Source organism: Phaseolus vulgaris, chromosome 1, assembly GCF_000499845.2.
Source record: "Phaseolus vulgaris cultivar G19833 chromosome 1, P. vulgaris v2.0, whole genome shotgun sequence".
Classification (NCBI taxonomy): domain Eukaryota; kingdom Viridiplantae; phylum Streptophyta; class Magnoliopsida; order Fabales; family Fabaceae; genus Phaseolus; species Phaseolus vulgaris.
Genome location: NC_023759.2, coordinates 50561640 through 50580944, shown reverse-complemented (window position 1 = coordinate 50580944; position 19305 = coordinate 50561640). Strand labels below are relative to the sequence as shown.

The 19305-nt window shown below is 35.2% G+C and overlaps 3 protein-coding genes across 4 annotated transcripts; 2 read left to right on the top strand and 1 right to left on the bottom strand.

Moving 5' to 3' along the window:
• Positions 1–385: 385 nt before the first annotated feature.
• On the top strand, positions 386–7502 carry LOC137815203 (oxysterol-binding protein-related protein 1D). 2 transcript variants are annotated; one of them, XM_068618284.1, is made up of 8 exons: positions 386–1644; positions 2431–2787; positions 3421–3508; positions 3856–4325; positions 5514–5669; positions 5999–6307; positions 6644–6988; positions 7192–7502. In XM_068618284.1, the coding sequence occupies exons 1-8, from the start codon at positions 1108–1110 to the stop codon at positions 7372–7374; spliced, it is 2445 nt and encodes an 814-aa protein (XP_068474385.1). In that variant the 5' UTR covers positions 386–1107; the 3' UTR covers positions 7375–7502. The 2 variants fall into 2 exon arrangements, with proteins under 2 accessions (XP_068474385.1, XP_068474386.1); XM_068618285.1 differs by having other exon boundaries at positions 1430–1627.
• A 963-nt stretch (positions 7503–8465) lies between these two features.
• Positions 8466–13370, bottom strand: LOC137815202 (uncharacterized). The gene is made up of 15 exons (XM_068618283.1): positions 12776–13370; positions 12516–12692; positions 12196–12320; positions 11985–12120; positions 11498–11647; positions 11352–11405; positions 11125–11220; positions 10981–11040; positions 10760–10834; positions 10600–10653; positions 10258–10359; positions 9500–10153; positions 9304–9420; positions 9059–9166; positions 8466–8901 (listed from the first exon to the last, which is right to left on the bottom strand). The coding sequence occupies exons 1-15, from the start codon at positions 13181–13183 to the stop codon at positions 8749–8751; spliced, it is 2469 nt and encodes an 822-aa protein (XP_068474384.1). The 5' UTR covers positions 13184–13370; the 3' UTR covers positions 8466–8748.
• Positions 13371–13852: 482 nt separating this feature from the next.
• LOC137815201 (D-cysteine desulfhydrase 2, mitochondrial) lies at positions 13853–17780 on the top strand. The gene is made up of 7 exons (XM_068618282.1): positions 13853–13950; positions 14024–14317; positions 14588–14630; positions 14739–15086; positions 15622–15751; positions 15857–16033; positions 17309–17780. The coding sequence occupies exons 1-7, from the start codon at positions 13921–13923 to the stop codon at positions 17544–17546; spliced, it is 1260 nt and encodes a 419-aa protein (XP_068474383.1). The 5' UTR covers positions 13853–13920; the 3' UTR covers positions 17547–17780.
• The last annotated feature ends 1525 nt before the right edge of the window (positions 17781–19305 follow it).

Below are 19305 nucleotides of genomic sequence, written 5' to 3'. Positions count from 1 at the left end.
CCTTATTCGTATCGTATTGGTGTTCGTGTGTAGTAGTGATTAGTATACCTTTGAATTATCCTACTGAGCCTACACTATTACAATTATAACACAATCGATATTTATTTTTATACGGATTTTTATATCTATGGAGTATAGTATCTATGTTGGTATGTGATGTGTAGACCTAGCATTGAAAAGTTGAGTTAAAAACAGAGCGTTGTTCAACAATCGCTTTCCGTCGCTATCGCAGAGAGACATGAAAGTGCAGAAACGTCATTTCACGTTTCCTCCTTGTGATGATGGGCATGGGCCTGGCCCAAAGAAAAAAAGAAGCGTTTTCCCCTCAGCCAACGGACACGGCCTCCCCCACTAGGCTCCTCTGCGCACAAGTGCGCACGTTAGCTCGATTTGGCAGAATTAGCGTGCATTTATTAGAGAGGTTAGCTTAAGGGGCTATGAATGGGGGAATGGTGGCATGTACTAGCGTGACTGAGCAGTGCCTTAAATGGATGTGTGTGAGCAGTGGTTCAGCTCTTTATAGCCTGCCACAACCCCAACAACAACAACTGTACCTCACTCACTCACTCCCTTTCTATCTATTTCATCTCATCACACACACACCACACTGCACTCTCTCTTCTAACTAAAACCGTAACCGAATAATTATATTCTAACAAACTCACATTTTCATTTCATGCTGTTCACGCTAAACCGCATTTCGTTCCGTTAGCGTCTTCCATCTCCGATCGCCTTCTCCGCTTTCGATCTCAATCGCCGTCGGAACCGTTGGCGAAGCGTCGCGCGGTTGCGATTGCGCTTGCGAGTGAGATTCTTGCGATTGCGGTTGCGGTTTCTGCGGTTGCGGTTTCTGCGGTTGCGAGTGAGTGAGTGAGTTTTACTTCGCTCTCTCTTGCTTGCGTGCTTGATCATGTGTTGTAGTTGTTGTTGCGAGTTTGTGTGGTGTTGATTGAGAGAGGCGATTGAGAGATTTCTGCGGTTGCGAGTGAGATTGTGAGTGAGTTGAGTGAGTTTAGCTTCTCTCTCTTGCTTGCGTGCTTGATCATGTGTTGCGGTTGTTGTTGTTGCGAGTTTGTGTGGTGTTGATTGAGTTGATTTAGAGAGACGATGAATCCTCTGTGCTGCATTGCGCCGGTTTCGATCGATCGGGAGCGGGCGAACTCTGTGGTGGCGAAATCGCCGAGTCAGTGTCAGCTAGGGCTCGATGCGGCCGTCAGGACGGTGAACTATGCTTCTAAATCGAGCTTCTCCGCGCTGGATTCATCCGTTGGCGCGGATTCCGTCAAGGCATCCGCTGCTGCTGCGGATCTCGAGGAGGAGGAGGAGCCGCGCGATTCGAAGGCTTACGGCGTGGCCGGGAGTGTCGCCGGGATCCTGTACAAGTGGGTGAATTACGGGAAGGGGTGGAGATCGAGGTGGTTCGTGCTGGAAGATGGCGTGCTTTCGTATTACAAGATTCACGGACCGGACAAGATCTTGATGAGTCCGGCCAGGGATTGGAGCGTGAGGGTAATCGGAGAAGAGTCGTCGAAGTACGTGAAGAAGGCGAATTGGAATCTGAATCGAGCACCTTCTGGAGGAGCAGGGGGAGGGAATAGTAACAACGGGAAGCAATGCAAACCGTTCGGTGAGATACATTTGAAGGTTTGTTCTAATGATATTATCAGAGGCCCCGACAAAGTTTATATGTATGTGTGTGTATGTATGTTTTGCAACACTTACTTACCATAAGTGTAGTTAAGCTCCATCATGAATGTACTTTTTTTTTTCTGGTCCCAATCTCTTGCACTAAAATATTGAAGTGCCTTTTTTTACTTTATGATTTTCCTGCTGTTTTGTGTATCTGTATCATGCAATTTTTTTATTGTTTTTGTTTTGTTTGTAATTGTATTTTAACAAGCCCCTTTGCTTGAACTTTATCAAGTTTAGATCACTGCTTTAGTTATGAATGTTTGTTCGAAGCGAAGTTTTATGAGTTTGTCGATGCTGTGCATCAAATTTGCCCGAAAATATGCACGTTTCTTTTTGCATTTGCATGCATATATGCATCCACTCTGAAATATTTTTAAAATATGTATTCTCTCTACCGGTGAATTTTTTTTAACCACAGTCCAGCGGTGTTGAATTTGTAATTTTGATCAAACATTTCTTCATTGTTTCGGAATATCACTGACATTTGTGTTAAATTGAGTAATTCACTATTGGTTAAATATGCTTGGGTCCTGCAATTACAATGTCTCTAACTAGCAGCTGCTGAATTGATATCCTTGGATGTAGTATTACGAGGTTCTGATTATTTCTTGCACTTTGATCATGGTCAAAATGATTCTTTGATATGCATACTTTTTAAAATTTAATGACATATATAAGCTTTCCTTGCTTGTCTGTTCCTGTGAGTGCTAAGTCTGCATATAAATGTCTTGTTCACAGGTTTCTTCAGTTCGTTCCAGCAAGTCTGATGATAAGCGGCTTTCCATATTTACTGGGACAAAAACTCTCCACTTGCGGTGTGTATGTAGAGAAGACAGAGCCATGTGGATTGAGGCCTTGCAGTCTGCAAAAGATCTTTTTCCCAGAACTCTAACAAGTAGTGATCTTGCAACATCAGAAGATATTGTGGTTTCCACAGAGAAGTTGCGATCACGATTGTCACAGGAAGGCATAAGTGAAGCAACCATTAATGACTGCGAGTCTATTATGCTTTCCGAAGTATCTTATCTCCAAAGCAAGTTGAAGTATCTTCAGCAGAAACATGTTATGCTGCTGGACACCTTAAAACAATTGGAGGTATCAGTCTATGCTTTTTAATCACATCCTCTCTAGCTAATAAGCTGCAGTTTTATTATAGATGGTTATGAACACTAAAATGATTGCATGGCCTGGACATGGAAGCAGTTTTAAAGTTTTCCTAGCTCTGGCTTAAGATTTTAAATATGACTGTAGGAATTAATAACCTAATGATTGAAGCATAGGGGGTTTATATTTACATGGCTTACCTTTCTACTTTCTAGCGGTTTAAGTAATTAAAAGTGTGCAGAGGGACTTTAGAAGATTATTGTCATGTTTATTCCATATAAAGCATTTTGCAGGATTAGGATATATTCTTTGAACATCCCTTAGTAATTCAGTGTAATGTTTTTGTCACTGATGTAGTCATTCCTCACCTGGATTACTTAGATTTTTCTAGCCTCTAAGTCAACCACTGTATCCGCTTACCATGAGAAAAAGTAGTGTTACTTTTTATAGTAATGCAAACTGGAAGACTTGTTTTCTCTAGCAATTTTGTCTCTCCAACTTGCACACTGTTGGTGTGTTTTGGAGTTGGTCATGGAATTTATTTAATTCATTAACGCTTATATTTTCTGTCAGTGCCATATTAGATTATGAAATTCTTACTAGTCAAGTTTGTAATTCATGCAGACAGAGAAAATAGAGTTGGAAACTACTGTAGTTGATGAAACAAAGGAACGGGAATCATATTGTGGGCAAGGAAATAGAAGGTTTAGTGGTGAGTATTAATGTCCTCTGTCAAGTCTTTTTTTCCGTGAATTACCATTAAAATTTGTACTTACAAAGAAGTCAATATGAATTCCATTTTGGATTTGTCTTTATTCTGATCACATATTCTGATTCAAATCCAGATATTTAAACAATTACGCAATTCTGAGAATGAATAACTACCAACAGTCTAAAACATTCTCTTACAACATTATTTATGGTAGTTTTATCTCCTATGCATGAAGCATTAGGATGTTAATGAAGAATCTCTTTCTTGTTTGACAAACTGATTGTTTTGATTATGAAGTTTCCATGTCAGTTGCACTCTACTCACTCCTTGTCCCTTTGTTGTCTCAGATTTTTATTCTGTCATGTCGGAGGGTAGTGCTACTGACTCAGTGGCGGATAATGAAAGTCAAGATGGAGCAGATGTTGAAACAGATGATGATGATAGAACATATTTTGACACAAACGAGTTTTTGTACTCTGATGCCCTGAGGAGTGCATCCTATCGAAGTAGGGAAGGTATGACCAATGGGAGTATATATGATAGAGATTATATTTGTTATGATGGCGTGCATGGGTTTGACAAGGAGATCAAAGATGTTAGGTATCCATATGTCAAAAGAAGGGATAACTTACCAGAGCCAAAAGAAAAAGAGAAGCCTGTTGGCCTGTGGTCAATTATTAAAGACAATATTGGGAAGGATCTTTCAGGAGTTTGTCTCCCTGTTTATTTTAATGAACCACTGTCTTCATTGCAAAAGTGTTTTGAAGACCTAGAGTACTCATACCTGGTTGATAGAGCATTGGAATGGGGAAAGCAGGTCAGGTCCTCAGCTGTGCTTACTTTTGTCACAAAGCAGTTTTAAAAGCATGATCTCCTAGGTTCATTTTATCAAAAGGTAGATAATATGCTTGGTTAATTTTAAGAAAATTGCTTCTTATAAAGATTTCAACATTTTAGTAACTTGATAGTCTGAGCTTGATCAAGGCTGAACAATACTTTTTTGTTATGCATTTTTTTACTGCCCATAAAACTGAAGTTTTTATAAGATAAATAAATGTATGTCAATATAGATTCAAAATTGTTGATCAAGGTAGTCTGCGCTTGATCAAGGTAGATAATATGCTTGGTTAAATTTTAAGAAAGTCTGTGTTAGTTTCAAAAGTGAACGATGTTTCTTTTATCTGTATTTTTTTTTTTCACAAAGCTGGGTTTTTTTTAAGATAAGTAAATGTCTTTCAATATAGATTCAAAATTGTTCTCAGCTTCAATCCCGCCAAAACATTAGGATTAATTGGTTTGATTTAGGATTTTCTTGGGTAAATTAAGGGTGTAAATTTGTTAATTATGGGTTATTGTGGATAGATAATGGCAGGAGTGGTCTGAGGGTTAGCACTTGGCTGTGACCATTGCCTTCCAAATTATGATATTTGGCTAGACGGGGTTTATGAACAAAAAATTAAACTCTATTAGTGATATAATTAGCTGTTTTAAATGTTACTGTTAAGCTTTTTTTTTATTTTAAAATGGCTCACTCGTGTGGTATAGGCTTGAAAGAAGCCAAATATAGTTTTGTTGCATTGTGTCGGGCAATCAACTATCCCCAAGGAGTGCATTGATTAAAACTGCTACTGAGCCTAGAAGAACATAGTTGTAAAAGAAAAAACAATTTCTGCAATTTGATACATCTTGCTTGAATGAGAATTTTATAGCTAACTAGACATTGCCATGTTCTACTCTAATATTTGAGGCTTGTGTAGATAGTTACTCTTAGGTTTTGATACTGGCAAATACAAGACTAGTTCTGTATAAGCAAATTGTGCTTTGCCCCATATAATTTAGTTTAATGTGAAACGTAGTATCATTCAACTATCCAATTTAACTATCGTGGAACAAAGTTGGGGAAATGATCAGAATATTCAGCTTCGAACTAAGTGCATGTTTTATATATTTCTAGTTTATTGAATTGGCATTGTTTGAAAATTATGTTTTGCGTTGTGTTGTGCAGGGGAATGATTTGATGAGAATTCTAAATATTGCAGCTTTTGCTGTATCCAGCTATGCATCAACTGAAGGTAGACAATGTAAACCTTTTAATCCTTTACTTGGGGAGACTTACGAAGCTGACTATCCAGATAAAGGACTTAAGTTTTTTTCTGAAAAGGTAACTGGAATTCCCCTTTAACTTTTCAATCAAGGTTCATGAGAATGCGTGGAATTTCCCTTTGCTTCAATGTTGCCTTTTGTCATTTAATCTGAAAACTTCATTATTGCATTTTGTCCATTTAATCTGAAAAATGAGTGACTTGTGTCTAGGTTTAATTATGCTTTTGATCAATTGCACATATGTCATACTCTGGAGACCCTATTGGCGCAATTGAAATTTTGGGGACTTATATTGCAGAATTATGATAACTCGGGGAACCAAAAGTACAATTAAGCCTCCTCTCTGTCTTGTGTTTGCTAATTTTCATCTAATGATTGTTTCTCCAGGTTAGTCATCATCCAATGATTGTTGCCTGTCATTGTGAGGGAAGGGGGTGGAAGTTTTGGGCAGATTCTAATTTGAAAGGAAAATTCTGGGGGCGTTCTATCCAGTTAGATCCTGTGGGAGTCCTAACTCTACAATTTGAGAATGGTGAAACATTTCAGTGGAGCAAGGTCACCACTTCCATATACAATATCATATTAGGTAAAATTTATTGTGACCACTACGGTACCATGCACATCAGGGGCAGCGGCAACTATTCTTGCAAACTGAAATTCAAGGAGCAATCTATTATAGACCGAAATCCACATCAGGTAGGATCATAAATGCTACTAGACATAGAGACTGCAGGAATTATTTGTTGTTTACTTTTGATGAGTTATAAACTTCATTTTTTTCAAATATATTATGTTTTAACATTTTTTTATTTGATAGAACCTTTTTCTTTATCCTTTTTTCCCCTCATTTTATTGTTCAAACAAAAAATTGTGTTTATGGAAGTACCATGTCAGTTAATTTATTGTATGTTGTATAAACTTGGCAATTCAGATGATGAGTAGTGTGGATTTATCGATCTGCTTTTTTTGTTCTGAGTTTTATAACTTTTAATCGTGTGTGTATATATATTTATATATATATATATATAACAGGTCCATGGATTTGTTCAAGACAACAGAACCGGAGAGAAGGTAGCAATGTTAATTGGGAAGTGGGATGAAGCAATGTACTATGTACTTGGAGATCCAACCACCAAGCCAAAAGGTTATGATCCGATGACAGAAGCTGCGATATTGTGGGAAAGGGACAGCTCTGTATCCAAGACAAGATACAACCTCTCTCCTTTTGCAATTTCCTTGAATGAAATATTACCTGGTTTAGTAGACAAGTTGCCTCCCACTGACTCAAGGTTGAGACCAGATCAAAGACATTTAGAAAATGGAGAATATGAGCTGGCAAATGCAGAGAAACTAAGACTTGAACAGTTGCAGAGACAGGTAAATCACAAAATCTTTTATCCTGATTTCATTCCAGATCAGGCCCACTCATTTTGGTCCCTTCACAATGATTAATAATATAATAGCAATTTGTTAGAATTATTGGGTGCCTAAGAACCATGCTATTTTGTAGACCAAGATTTTCTTTATTGAAAAATGTTTGTAACTAAACTAATGGTTGATTCATAATTCTCATAATTCAGGCAAGAAAGATGCAAGAAAGAGGATGGCAGCCAAGATGGTTTAAGAAGGATGATGATGGTTGCTACCGATATATTGGTGGGTATTGGGAAACAAGAGAAAAGAACAATTGGAATGGAATCCCTGATGTATTTGGACAGAGTTGCGATTTACCTTCATGTTCCGAAGAGACTCTATCCTACTGAATACCGCTTTTCTTTTCTTTTCTTTTTCATCGCCTTTCAAAATCTCATGTTTTCTTAAATGTGAATTTGGTTTTAGGTTGTAAGTTATATAAAGATCCTCCCAAAAGTGTTTATTCTTTTTCTGCCTACGCCTTTTCTCATTAATATTTTTATGCTTACTTGGAACTCTCCAAGTTCTCACTAACAAATATTTTTCATCACCCTCTCCTTCCAACAATCTTCATCTTTATAACTGCAGATGTTAGTTGCATACTCCTGCATAAATACTTTCATACACTTTCCGTTTTAATGGGTTTTATACTGTTTTGATTATTATAGTAAGAGTTTACACTGTGTACTTATTTATTTTATTATGTCCTTTTATAATATTTTAAAATAATTATTCTTATTTTATTTTATATGATTCTATTTACTAAATAAAAATAATCAAACATATTATCTATTTTATATTCTACTAAAGTTAGGTTATAATAAGAAGTTTTATTATATACATTCAGAACACTTCATAATTTTATTTTATTTAAAAACATGAGTTACTTATATTTTAAACTTACATTGCCTCTTTTTTACTATTTCTTTTTTCTCCCCTATATTCTTGTTTTAAATTGATATTCTTCATTGTGAATTTTATATTATAACTAAAAAATGTTAAGGCTAAAGTAGAAAGATAATTTATATACCAAATAAGAATCCTTTATATATATATATATATATATTCTATATATATATATATTCTATATAATTTTCAACATAATTAATAACTGCTATAAAAGTTAACATAGTTATATTTTAATATTATACATGATTGTTGTATATAATATTATACATGATTGTTGTATATATTTGTTTTTTGTAAAAATAATATTAAAAAAACAGTCATTATTTTTTTAAAATACTTGGAAATACAAAAATAATTTATTTATTTTATTAATAAATAAAATTCTCTAATTAAAAGATGACAACAAAAGAAAGTACTAAATAATCTATTCTATTCATATAATGGAATAAATAAAAAATTTCCTATCAATAAAACCGTCTAAAATTAAACTTTTACTTAAAACAATCAATAATTCATCTGCTACCCATGAATATGAATAAACCACTTTCACATACACTCAAATAAATCATTTGCCTAGGCATACTTACTAATAATTTAATACTAAAATTACACATTAAATTGTAGTCAAGATAGTGTTTTTTTTAATACCTATTACATGACTTTAAAGAAACTAAAAAGGGAATAAATGAGGTTGGAAAATAAAAATCATCAATTACCAATTTAAACAGTAAATGAGGTTGGGAAAAAAGGGACTCAAAAAGGGCTCATTCCAAAACAAAATTTGAGTTGATTGTATGACACCATATCTATTGCATCTATTGCTTCCACGCTTTCCTTCCACGGAACTGTTTGCCAGATCGCTGGTTTTTTCTCTTTTTCTCTATCCGGGTTCTTGATACCTTATCTCTCTTTGCAGCCAAGGGCATTTTCTTCTTGTGCTCCTTTTGTCGGTTGCTTAGACCACCCGTCTGCTCACAGGAAACAATACACAATCAAATCAAGTAGCATGGTCATTAAATGATTACTAGTTCTTTCCACTTTCAATTCAAATTCACACAATCTTAGAAAATAAAACATTTCATGTTTAGGCCATGGATCAAAGTAAAAAAAGAGCAACTAACATACCTTATTCTGTTTTACAGCAGTTCGAGCATGATACTTTCCTCTTTCCTCCCTCCCTGCTCTAACCAATGCCAACCTTTCCTCTTTGTTCATCTTTTTCTTTACATGAACCTACAAGATGCGAACATTAATAGATAGCCCTGATTACAGACGTGTATAAGATGAAATATTTTTTTAAAGCAACTTTAGAAATGTATCTCGTTTAAACAAAGTTTGTATGGAGATAATCAACTGTTAAATCTACTTACTTCCAGCATTGCACCATCCACTCGCTTTAGACTTAGTTGATCAGAGCTTGGAACTTTAATTCCTGATGACTTCGCTAGTCCTTGCTGAGCCAATGCATTTTTTGCTTCTCTTTTTGCCTATAATTTGCATAAATAAATTCAACAAAAGCTACATATGTTAAAAATTGAACTTGCTGAATAAGCCAAAGAAAGAAACCTTTAATTCTTTGATTCTCTGGAAGTCTTCATTAGAAAGAATTCCATCTTGAGATTCTGGTAGGACATCCCCCACTTTAGCCCCTGCCAATTTCTTCAAAGCGCGAAGACTTGTATCAGCAGCAATAATTCCACCATCAAAATCAGTAAACTTCCTCTTTTTGGCTGAGTCTTTCAATTTACTTCTTGTCTCCACATTGCCGTCACCACTTAAATAATCCTGATCACCATCTTCTTCATGATCTGAAACATCATCATCCTCTTCATCATTGCCATCCCCCTTAACCTCAACATCTTCATCAGTATCACTATCACCAGCTTCAAAACCAGAACTCTCATCTTCATCTTCTGATACAACATCACTACCTTCCGCTTCATCATCATCATCATCACTTTCGGCATCATCACCAAATAGCTGGCTCTCATTATCATCATCATCATTAATACTCATCAGATCATTTTGCTGGTCATTGTCCGAGACACTACATGCAGAATCATCAGAATGATCACTATCCTGATCATCATTGTCAACAGCCTGCAATAACTCAACACCAGAAACATCAGTCGCAACAGTGACTTCTCCATATGCCTTTGGTCTTGCCTTCAGGTCAAGAGGCCGTCCACGGTCCTTCTTAATTAGCAGTGAGGGGCAAACCTGCAAATGAAAAATGTTAATTAAAATTGTGGATAGTGTACATGAGTGTGCTACAGGGCTTTAGCACACAAGGAGACACCCAATCATAAAGGAGCCTTAACTACCTCTCTGAATAACCCAATAAGAGATCGAGCTGCCACTGAAACTGCCTTCTCACGTGACTTCTTATATAGTGCAAGGTCTTGTAACAAGTCTTCATTCATTAACTACAGTCCAAAATAAAAATATCAGAATAGCTGTATTTCACAAGTCACAAATAACTCCCATTCCTCTCATTAGACCATCCATAGCACTCATCTGTAAAACATAACAAAGCGCGCTAAAGGATGATCTACCGAAGGTGGAACACTGTACAAACCATAGTGGTGGCACAATTTATTTCGTAGAAACATAAATCAGTAAGTTGCATGCAAATATCCCTAGGACGATGAGATTGCAGTAGTTACCAATGGCATGCGCATGCATATCTCCCTCACTGCATTTATTCCAACAGTAATAGCCTAAAAACATGAAACAAAATCATCAAGAAAACAAAGTTGAGTGTCCCTGCAATAAAATGAAAATATATAACAGCATATAAAATGTTAATCAGACAGAAAATAATACCTCTGGACGTGAACGATCATGTACAAATTGATTTACTATTTGCTTGAACAAGGGCTCAACTGCATCAGGAGGGACCTAAATCCAAATGACACATTGAATGAGATTGGATAAACATAAAAATGTAGAACAAAATAATACACAATAGCTAACAAAAAAGTCAAATTCTGAAAGAAAGCTATACTTAAAAAAATAAAACAGATTGAAAACAAATCATAATGTACCATGTCATGGCAAGCCTGAACAACTGCTGCAAGCAAATTTGTAATGTCACGTTGATGTGGCTGATTACATGATGCATATATCACAACTGTCACACTTCAGTAGCAAAAAGAATACCAAATTTCTCCTAACTTATAAAATGATACCTGAATATATTTCTGAAGAAAAGGATAGAAGTCTAGCAAAAATAATCGGTGAAGTCCAACTGTTCGAGCAATCAATTTCAAGATCATCATCTTAACCTAAAAGTTAGGTTGTAGAACCAAGTCAATATGTATTTCTTAATAACCACAAGCAGATTTGAAAGGAATTGCTAGTCTTAATTTAATTCAATTATAGGAATGCTTTTTAATTTTAACACAAGAGCATGCACCTCAAAACGTTCATTACAATTCTTTAGACGTGAGAACAGCTTCTCGGCAAAACCCTGTAAATCATTTGGAATCAAGATGTTGATTTAATAAAACAAAATTTAAACCCAAAATGTATATAGGATGTTGATATAAAAGTTTGACAAACCTGGGCATCTTTAAGATGGTTGAGTGGTGAATAATAACTGTTATTGGTCCTTTCAGACGACATGCGCTGCTGCCTTTTCATGCTGCGCATGGCGCGTTGTAGTTTTGCTTGCTTTTTCTTCTTGCTCGCTGCTGTACCTTGGTGGCTTGCCTAAAATTTTGTTAGAATGACCAATAATTTTAGACAATTAAGTGCAGTTTACTACCTCCATACTCAAATATAAGCAAAAACAATTAATTACACACTAACTAAAATAGTCAATTAACGGTATTCAATTTCAATAATGTCAAATGAAAATAACTTCATTCTTCAAATGCCCATAATTGGAAGATGATATCATAAAAAAAAAGTAGTCAATAAAAATAGAATCAGTAAAATAAAGGATGACATTTGTAGCAACACTACCCCAACAGTTATATATGAAATCCCCTGATTAAAAGTGAAACTCAAATTTAAAGTTAGTTGGATGGTGATCATTTGACATCACCTTATAAAGGGTCTGTCTGCTGAGAGCAACTTGAGGAGATTCTTTTGCTTCATCGTCACTGCCTGAATCATCACTATCATCATCATCTTGAATCTTCTCGTAATCAAGCAGAAATGATAAAGCTGCTATCATAATCCTGAAAGAGATAAAAAATCATAATCCTTAGTGCGATAAAATTTTGATACTGTAACACAACAGATAAAAGAAAAACCTCGATGATGGATGGAAGGAAGCTGTGCAAATTGCATTTGCTGTTCTTTCATCAAACCACACTTTTCTCCTATGTAGCTCACATAGGGTCACAAGTGCCCTCTTGGCCAGCTCTTCCTCCTCTTTCTATTAAAAAGACAAATTCATTTACCAGTTAGAATACCTGCGTGTTTGCATTGGTTTATATTGTGTTTTAAACGACTTTCAGTAAAAAAAAAAAAAAAGAGCAATTATTTCATCAAAACTCATCAATATCAAATATGCACACAGAAAAACACAAATAACAATAAAAGCAAATGATGAGAAAAGATCCACAAAAACCTGAACCAATCCAAACAAGATATTCTGAAGCGCGCGGTTCTTGGCTTCGTTCTTATGCTTTTGGTTCATGCGCCTTATACTATGAACAACATGATCAAAGGCAAGCTTCTTCAGCGTCCTGTCACCCAAGGTTTGAAGTTCCATGAACAACGACAGCGTTTCTCCAACATCAACAATCTAAACAAATGCAACATCATATCAAACCACGACACAACTTCCTTCCACGAACCGAAATTGAAACGAACCGAATTAACTCAAACCTTTCTATTAGCGATGAGGATGAGCGCGTGAGTGAGTTGGCAACGAAGTCCAGAAGGCAACGTGCGCGCTGCGCAGCGAAGCAAATCGGCGAGTTTGCGAGGAAAATCGACGAGGTATTTGGGGTAAAAAGGAGTGACGTGGGAGAGGAACATGGCCCTGTCGCCGAGGTCCTTGGCGACGGTGGGATCGCTGCCGATGCCGGTGACGGAGGTGAAGTTCATTGCGGCTTGTTTCTGAAAGAGTTCGAGGGAGGAATTGAATTGGTTATAAATCAGAAGTAGCTCCGATTCGTAGCCTTCGGGATCGCACTTCATTTTCGATTGGAGTGACGAGAGACTCAGCTTCTCCGCGCTCCTACCGGAAGGAGCCAGCGCTTCCGCCGCCGCCACCATGCCGTCGGGACCCATGCTCCCTCTGTTCGTTACTCTGTTTGGGTTTCCCACCACGAAGGAATGAAAAAGAAAACCCTAACATAAACCCTAATTATTTATTTTGTATTTGTTTTCAGCCCAAAAATTTGTAAAGTCTTAAAAAGTTATTTAGTTGCTGTAAAAGAGTTATTTATTTATTCACAAAAATTATACTCATCACTTTAAGCAATAAATTCCATTCCAATTATATTTAAATTCAATCTTTCTCTAGTGTATAATAATTTTAATCTAACATAACGCAATAAATTGGTTATTCTATACAACTAAAATTAATATTAAATAAGAAGTTTTAAATATATAAATTATACTGCAATTAAATATATTTTATACATGATTGATAGAGCAAAATAAACAATAATAAGATTGGTTTAATAAAAAATACTAATTTTAGAGTGATGATTTCCATTCTTTTCTTATGTTTCTTTTTTTCTCTTCAATATTTTTTTTCTTTTTTTTTCACTTATGTCAAAAAAAAAATTGAACTGTGTTTTTTTTTCACAAAAAGTTGGTAAGTGTCCATTACTTTCAATTCAAAATTCAAATTGATTTTTTTTTAAATAATAAATTTCTCTCATTTGATATAATTATATGTTTGATTATAAATTAGAATAAAAAATTTGGACAAGAATATTATAAAAAACCATTCTTTATATCTCTTGGCTCCATGGATATGGTAGATTGTTAAGAGACTTCCACTCCTGAGTTCAGTCGCCATGATTCATTCTAACCCTCTTCAAAATCAGGTTTTTTCCGTTGCAAATTTCAATCCATGGTATTTTAGTTTAACTATATTACCCATTGTTCATTCATTGGTAGATTGTTACAAAGCTGAAACTGGGAGGTGAGGAGTTTCTGCAGAAGGTGCTTAACAACAGAAGATGGACATTGCCAAGTCCTGAAACCAAAATTCACCAACTTGTACACACACAAGGCCCTAATTTCCTGTTGAACACCCACCCATCTTTTGGTGATGCCAATCGTGTGAGTAAAGAAAGGAACTCTTTTTATGTGGTTCGGGATGATTTGTTGCACCCACTTGTTAATGGAAACAAAGCAAGAAAACTCGATGGACTGCTTCCTCTTCTTCAACATTGTTCTGTCACTGATGTGGTACACTACTAAAAATGCAGTATTTCACCTACTCTTTGTTACACTAATGTTTTCACAAATCACAAATGACTTTATTGGCTTCTTTGCATCTAGATTATTCAATTTTGTTTCCTGAAGTCATATGGGTATAGGGTATAGGGTATTTCAATTGCAATCTTCTCAAGTTGTTGCAAATTAATGTACTAAATTTGAAGATTTCTTTTTACCTCACAATTTCTCAATATTAGGATTTTCTGAGATCAAATGACATTTAACAGGGACATTTTATAGGTTACATGTGGAGGTTGTCAGAGTGCTCATACAGCTGCTGTTGGTAGGTACTTACTTTCTGGTTATGGTTATAATACTGCTGAGGTTTTAGTGGTGAAGTGTATTAATTGTAATACTATACTTTGTAAACCATGATTTAACTATTTTGAAGCGGTTATGTGTGCTGAGAGAGGAATTGTGTCACATCTGCTTCTACGAGGAGAGCAGCCGGAAATCTTGACTGGCTATAACTTGATGTCTTCTATGTATGGAAATGTCACGTATGTTGGAAGAACTATTTATGCCAACAGGGAAGAGATGCTGAAGAGCTATGCTGAGTCAGTGGCTGGTAACAATGGTTATGTCCTATGGTTTGGTGATATCATTGAAACTTCTTCAGCGACTGAATTGTCTACTTCTCCAAATTTAATGCAAATGGATGTGAGTAGAAGTGAGGGAAACCATCAAAGGAAGATTTTAGTTGTCAATGAAGGTGCTGGTGATTCTGTTGCTCTACTAGGTAATGAGAAGATGGAGTTTCAAAAACAACCAATGAATATCTACAGGAACATTCTCTTTTAACTAGGTAAAAATTCAGATAGAATTGAGCTTGAGTAATCAGTAGTCTTAGTTAGGTGGTGCTTACCTATATATATATATATACACACATACATATCTTATGGATTGTCACAAACAAGTGAGGTTTGGATCCTAGCATAATCACAGAGAAACAAGCATCTTACTTACACACCAATTCTAAAATGATCATTTGATCAGTTTAAAAGTACAGTAAATTCATATGCATCTATGCAAGCAATAATGTGAAACCTGTCTTCTACCTGACATGTAATAAGATGAAAATTCTCATAAAAAGTGCTTATTGAACTGACTTTTCTATGCATGGCTGTACTTTTTCTGAGAATTTTCATCTTGGTATTGTTTTTGTGTTACTGTCCCTTTTTTTGGTTAAAAAAAACTTTTATTGGTGTTTGAATTTAATTAACTTTTATGGTTGGTTATTAAATAACTTATGAAAGTAGTTTTCCCTGTTGTAGGTGTTATTCGCCTAGTGCAATACTTATCACAGAATCATTTACTTGGAAAAGAAAGGCCCATGAGATTTGTTGTAGATGCTGGTACTGGCACAACGGCTATTGGTTTAGGACTTGCAGCCCAGTGTTTAGGGTGCCCTTCAGCTTGGAGCATGCCATTTTAATTGAAAATATTTTTTAATACTTTTTCCTACAACAGCATTAAATCATTGTAAAAGTAATCTTTTCTTCCATGCAGGCTCCCATGGGAGGTATATGCTGTCATGCTGGCTGACAAAATTGAAGGATACAGAAAACAGGAGAAACGTTTGATTTCAGAATTCAAGAAGCATTTTAACATTGAGTTTATTGACCACATTGTAAATAGAGAAGATGCAGGGATTGTGAATTGGGTGGAACGTGGCCGTCCAAGAAAGTAAGATGTTATACACTTATGTTTTTGGCAGAATATTGATAATTAGATTTATAAGCTGAAACTATCACTTTGTTTAATTTTATAAACCCAGTTTTGTGCCTATAATTGAAAAATAATTATGAGAGAGGATAGTGCCTTCAATTAATTGTTATTGATTATTGGTTACTAAATCATCATTATCAGTATATGGTTTATTGGAATTTGGGTGTCCTAATTACTCTGTAACTAATTATGTATGCTTACTGATTTTGTTACTTGTTTCAGTGATTTTTTATGTGAATGAAAATGTCCACCAAAAAATGAGCAAATTTGGTCAAGTTGATTGCTGAATTCTGCTCTTCTTTCATTAATTTTTCATGTTTCACTTCACTTGTTGCATAAAATAATTGATATGATGAAAAAATGGTCAAACAAACAAATTTATGAAGAGAAGATAGATGTCCTTTCCTCCTTTCTCTCCCAACTTTCAAGCTAAAGGACCTCTTGGACTGGTCTGCAAACTAGTTCAATTTCAACTTGTTCCTTAAATGTTACCATTTGCATTGAAGGGGTGCTGAATTCATTTTGCTCATGCATATAGGTCCTGAAGCATTTGCTTTACTATAGATGCTTATGTCGAACTTTTGTTATGTATAAAAATTTAACATCTTGATCCATATGATGTAGCACATCTTGTTGTGTGCTGAAAAAATTAACAGCTCGGTCATACATTCACCCCTGCAAAATTCATACTATACATAAAATCTTGAAGAAGGCTTTATATAGAAGTAAATATACAGATAAATACTCCAAAAATGGCAATTAGACTAAGCACCCTGCCATATAAAAGACTAACTCCTAGTGTTAGTTGCTACAACTGTAGCTAATAAAGTTTTCATGTTTGTAACAATAGCCAAGTGACTCGGTTCTTCTGCAGCCACTTAACAGGAGTTTGCTTAAATATCTTTATATTAAAGAGCAAAAGGTAGTTGTTGTAAGGAACTTATGATGCCAATTTATAGTTGATCTCTCCGACTTTTGTTTTACTCCCTCATAACAAAGAATATGGATACAAGGATTCTAGAAGGAAGCTAATATTAATTTTGTTTCTTCTAGTTTTTAGATGTTTCTTTTTCTACTTATGTATAGCCTTTAATTTGTCTTTTCTTTATTATCTAAGTAAGGAAAATAAAATAGAATAAATATTCTTTCTCATATCTTTTACTTTTCTTATTCTCTTTTGTTCATCTATGTTCTATTTTATAATACCTCTCAGTCACACGTTTGAATTTGTAGATTTGGTAATGTTTTGGAGGGAGAAGTGGAAAAGTGTCAACAAATTGCTAAACAAACTGGAATTTTGGTGGATCCTGTGTATACATTAGCTGCTTGGGAAACAGCAATGCTTCTCTCCAGCAACAATGCTGAAGAAGCAGAAGTGGTGTTGCTTCACACTGGGGGCACGTTGGGTATGTTTGGACTGGCACAGAGGTACAAAAATTATTTTGGCAAGCTGAAAAAAGGGGTGTTGTAGTTTAGATGACAGGTTGAGATGCTTTGTGTTTCCCCCATCTTGAAAATTCGTTCAGCTGCTATCCTTTTACCATAGAACTGCAGCCAAAGAGAGCCTGACTTCAATTTGTCCCCTTGGATTGATGGGTGCTTGTTCTAATGTGACACTGATGATAAATTTTATTGTGCTTGGAAACAGATAGCTTGAAAGTTGTACTAAAGATTGTTTAATAAATTATATTTGTTAGATTTTTAATATAGTAAGCAATTGAGGTTTTTGTAAAGTTTTTTCGTTTTCTAAAAGTGTCTGGTCTATTCCAAACACAGGTTATTAATGTAAGTTTGTGGTTCTGGTATGCACCTCCTGCAATTAAAAATATGACATTTTTACTCTTTTTCAAATAAATAAAATAAGTCATGAAGATCTCTATCTTTTATAAAAGAGAACTCCATACATAATATTATATATACTAACAAGTCAAAGAGAAAAGGAAACAGAAACAATTCAATATATAATATTTAATTATAATTATTTGGGCCGAATTGAAAATAAAAGAGGCAAATGCTCCCTGCACCCAACTCTTTTGAACCTGCACCCAGCATAATTTCAAAAATTCCAAAAATACCTTTTATTTCAGAAATAAAAATTCGGAATTGAAAATAATGCATTCCGGACAAAAAAAATCCAGAAGAGGTTTTTGTGTTTCGGATATAAAAATCTGGAAAAAGAAAATCAAAATTCCATTCCGGATAAAAAAAAATCCAGAACTGAAAATAATATATTCTGGAAAAAATTATCCAGAAGAGATTATTGTGTTCTGGAAAAGGGGGTTCGAAATGTAATTTTATATGTACCCCATTTTCTTAAGGGTATTTTTGATATTTCCCCTGTGATTGGGTGCAATTATATGGTGCAGGAAGCAATTGCCAATAAAAGATGAGGGTTTGCAATCATTATCTGGTGACGTTGATTTGGGGACTGTTTCTTCCTGCACCTCCATATATTCTTCTCTCACTTCCATACATTTTCATATTTCCAAAAATACCTCTCCGGAAGTCTTTTTTCATATGTATGATTAGTTTTTTGATTATGTAATCCGGAAGTTTTTTTTTAAATGTGTGTTTGGATTACATAATTCGAAAACTACTCTATGAGAGTGGCACAGGAAGGTTAAAAAGATATTTTCATGTTGTATATGGAATGAAAGAAGAACATATGGAGGTTCAGGAAAAAACAGTCTGATTTGGGACATGCAACACTTTCCTTTTCTGATCCTCAAACTAATAGTAATAATACCATGAACTGGTTGAAGACCACAGTAAATAAAGTAGAAACTTAACTTCCTGAAGCTGACCAAAATCTAGCTGCCACAAACGCATGTGCTATCATTTGTTTGCTTCTGCAATTAGAAAAGTCAGAAAACAAAAGTTTTAGATCTTACAGAGTCTGTTCTATTTATCAAAATGAAACCATGTTACAATGTTGCGAAGCCTTTCCATGTTACTAAATTCACCATTTTTAAAAACAAGGAGGGTTAAAGGCCCAACAAAAATAATCACACTAACGAATGAGGGCAATTTCTCCATGCACCATTTCATTTAACACATGCACCCAACACAAAATTTAAAACCCAACATTGCCCTTCACTTCATTTTTGCTTACGGATGCAAAAATTCGGAAGTGGTTGTTATATATTCCAGATTTTAATATCCGAAGGTCATTTTCGTACTTCATTTAAGCTTCCGGATGATCATATTTGGAAATGATTTATGAGTTCTGA

Bases quoted from the DNA above. Each gene is read 5' to 3' on its own strand.
- LOC137815202 (XM_068618283.1), bottom strand. From the start codon at position 13,183: ATGGGTCCCGACGGCATGGTGGCGGCGGCGGAAGCGCTGGCTCCTTCC. The intron at 11,041-11,124 runs GTATCATTTTAT...TCATGTAATCAG, and splicing joins TTCTTCAGAAATATATTCAG to CCACATCAACGTGACATTAC. The intron at 9,421-9,499 runs GTTTCTTTCTTT...TGCAAATTATAG, and splicing joins AGAGAATCAAAGAATTAAAG to GCAAAAAGAGAAGCAAAAAA.
- LOC137815203 (XM_068618284.1), top strand. From the start codon at position 1,108: ATGAATCCTCTGTGCTGCATTGCGCCGGTTTCGATCGATCGGGAGCGG. The intron at 2,788-3,420 runs GTATCAGTCTAT...TAATTCATGCAG, and splicing joins ACACCTTAAAACAATTGGAG to ACAGAGAAAATAGAGTTGGA. The intron at 6,308-6,643 runs GTAGGATCATAA...TATATATAACAG, and splicing joins TAGACCGAAATCCACATCAG to GTCCATGGATTTGTTCAAGA.
- LOC137815201 (XM_068618282.1), top strand. From the start codon at position 13,921: ATGATTCATTCTAACCCTCTTCAAAATCAG. The intron at 15,087-15,621 runs GTAATGAGAAGA...TCCCTGTTGTAG, and splicing joins TGATTCTGTTGCTCTACTAG to GTGTTATTCGCCTAGTGCAA. The intron at 16,034-17,308 runs GTAAGATGTTAT...TTGAATTTGTAG, and splicing joins GAACGTGGCCGTCCAAGAAA to ATTTGGTAATGTTTTGGAGG.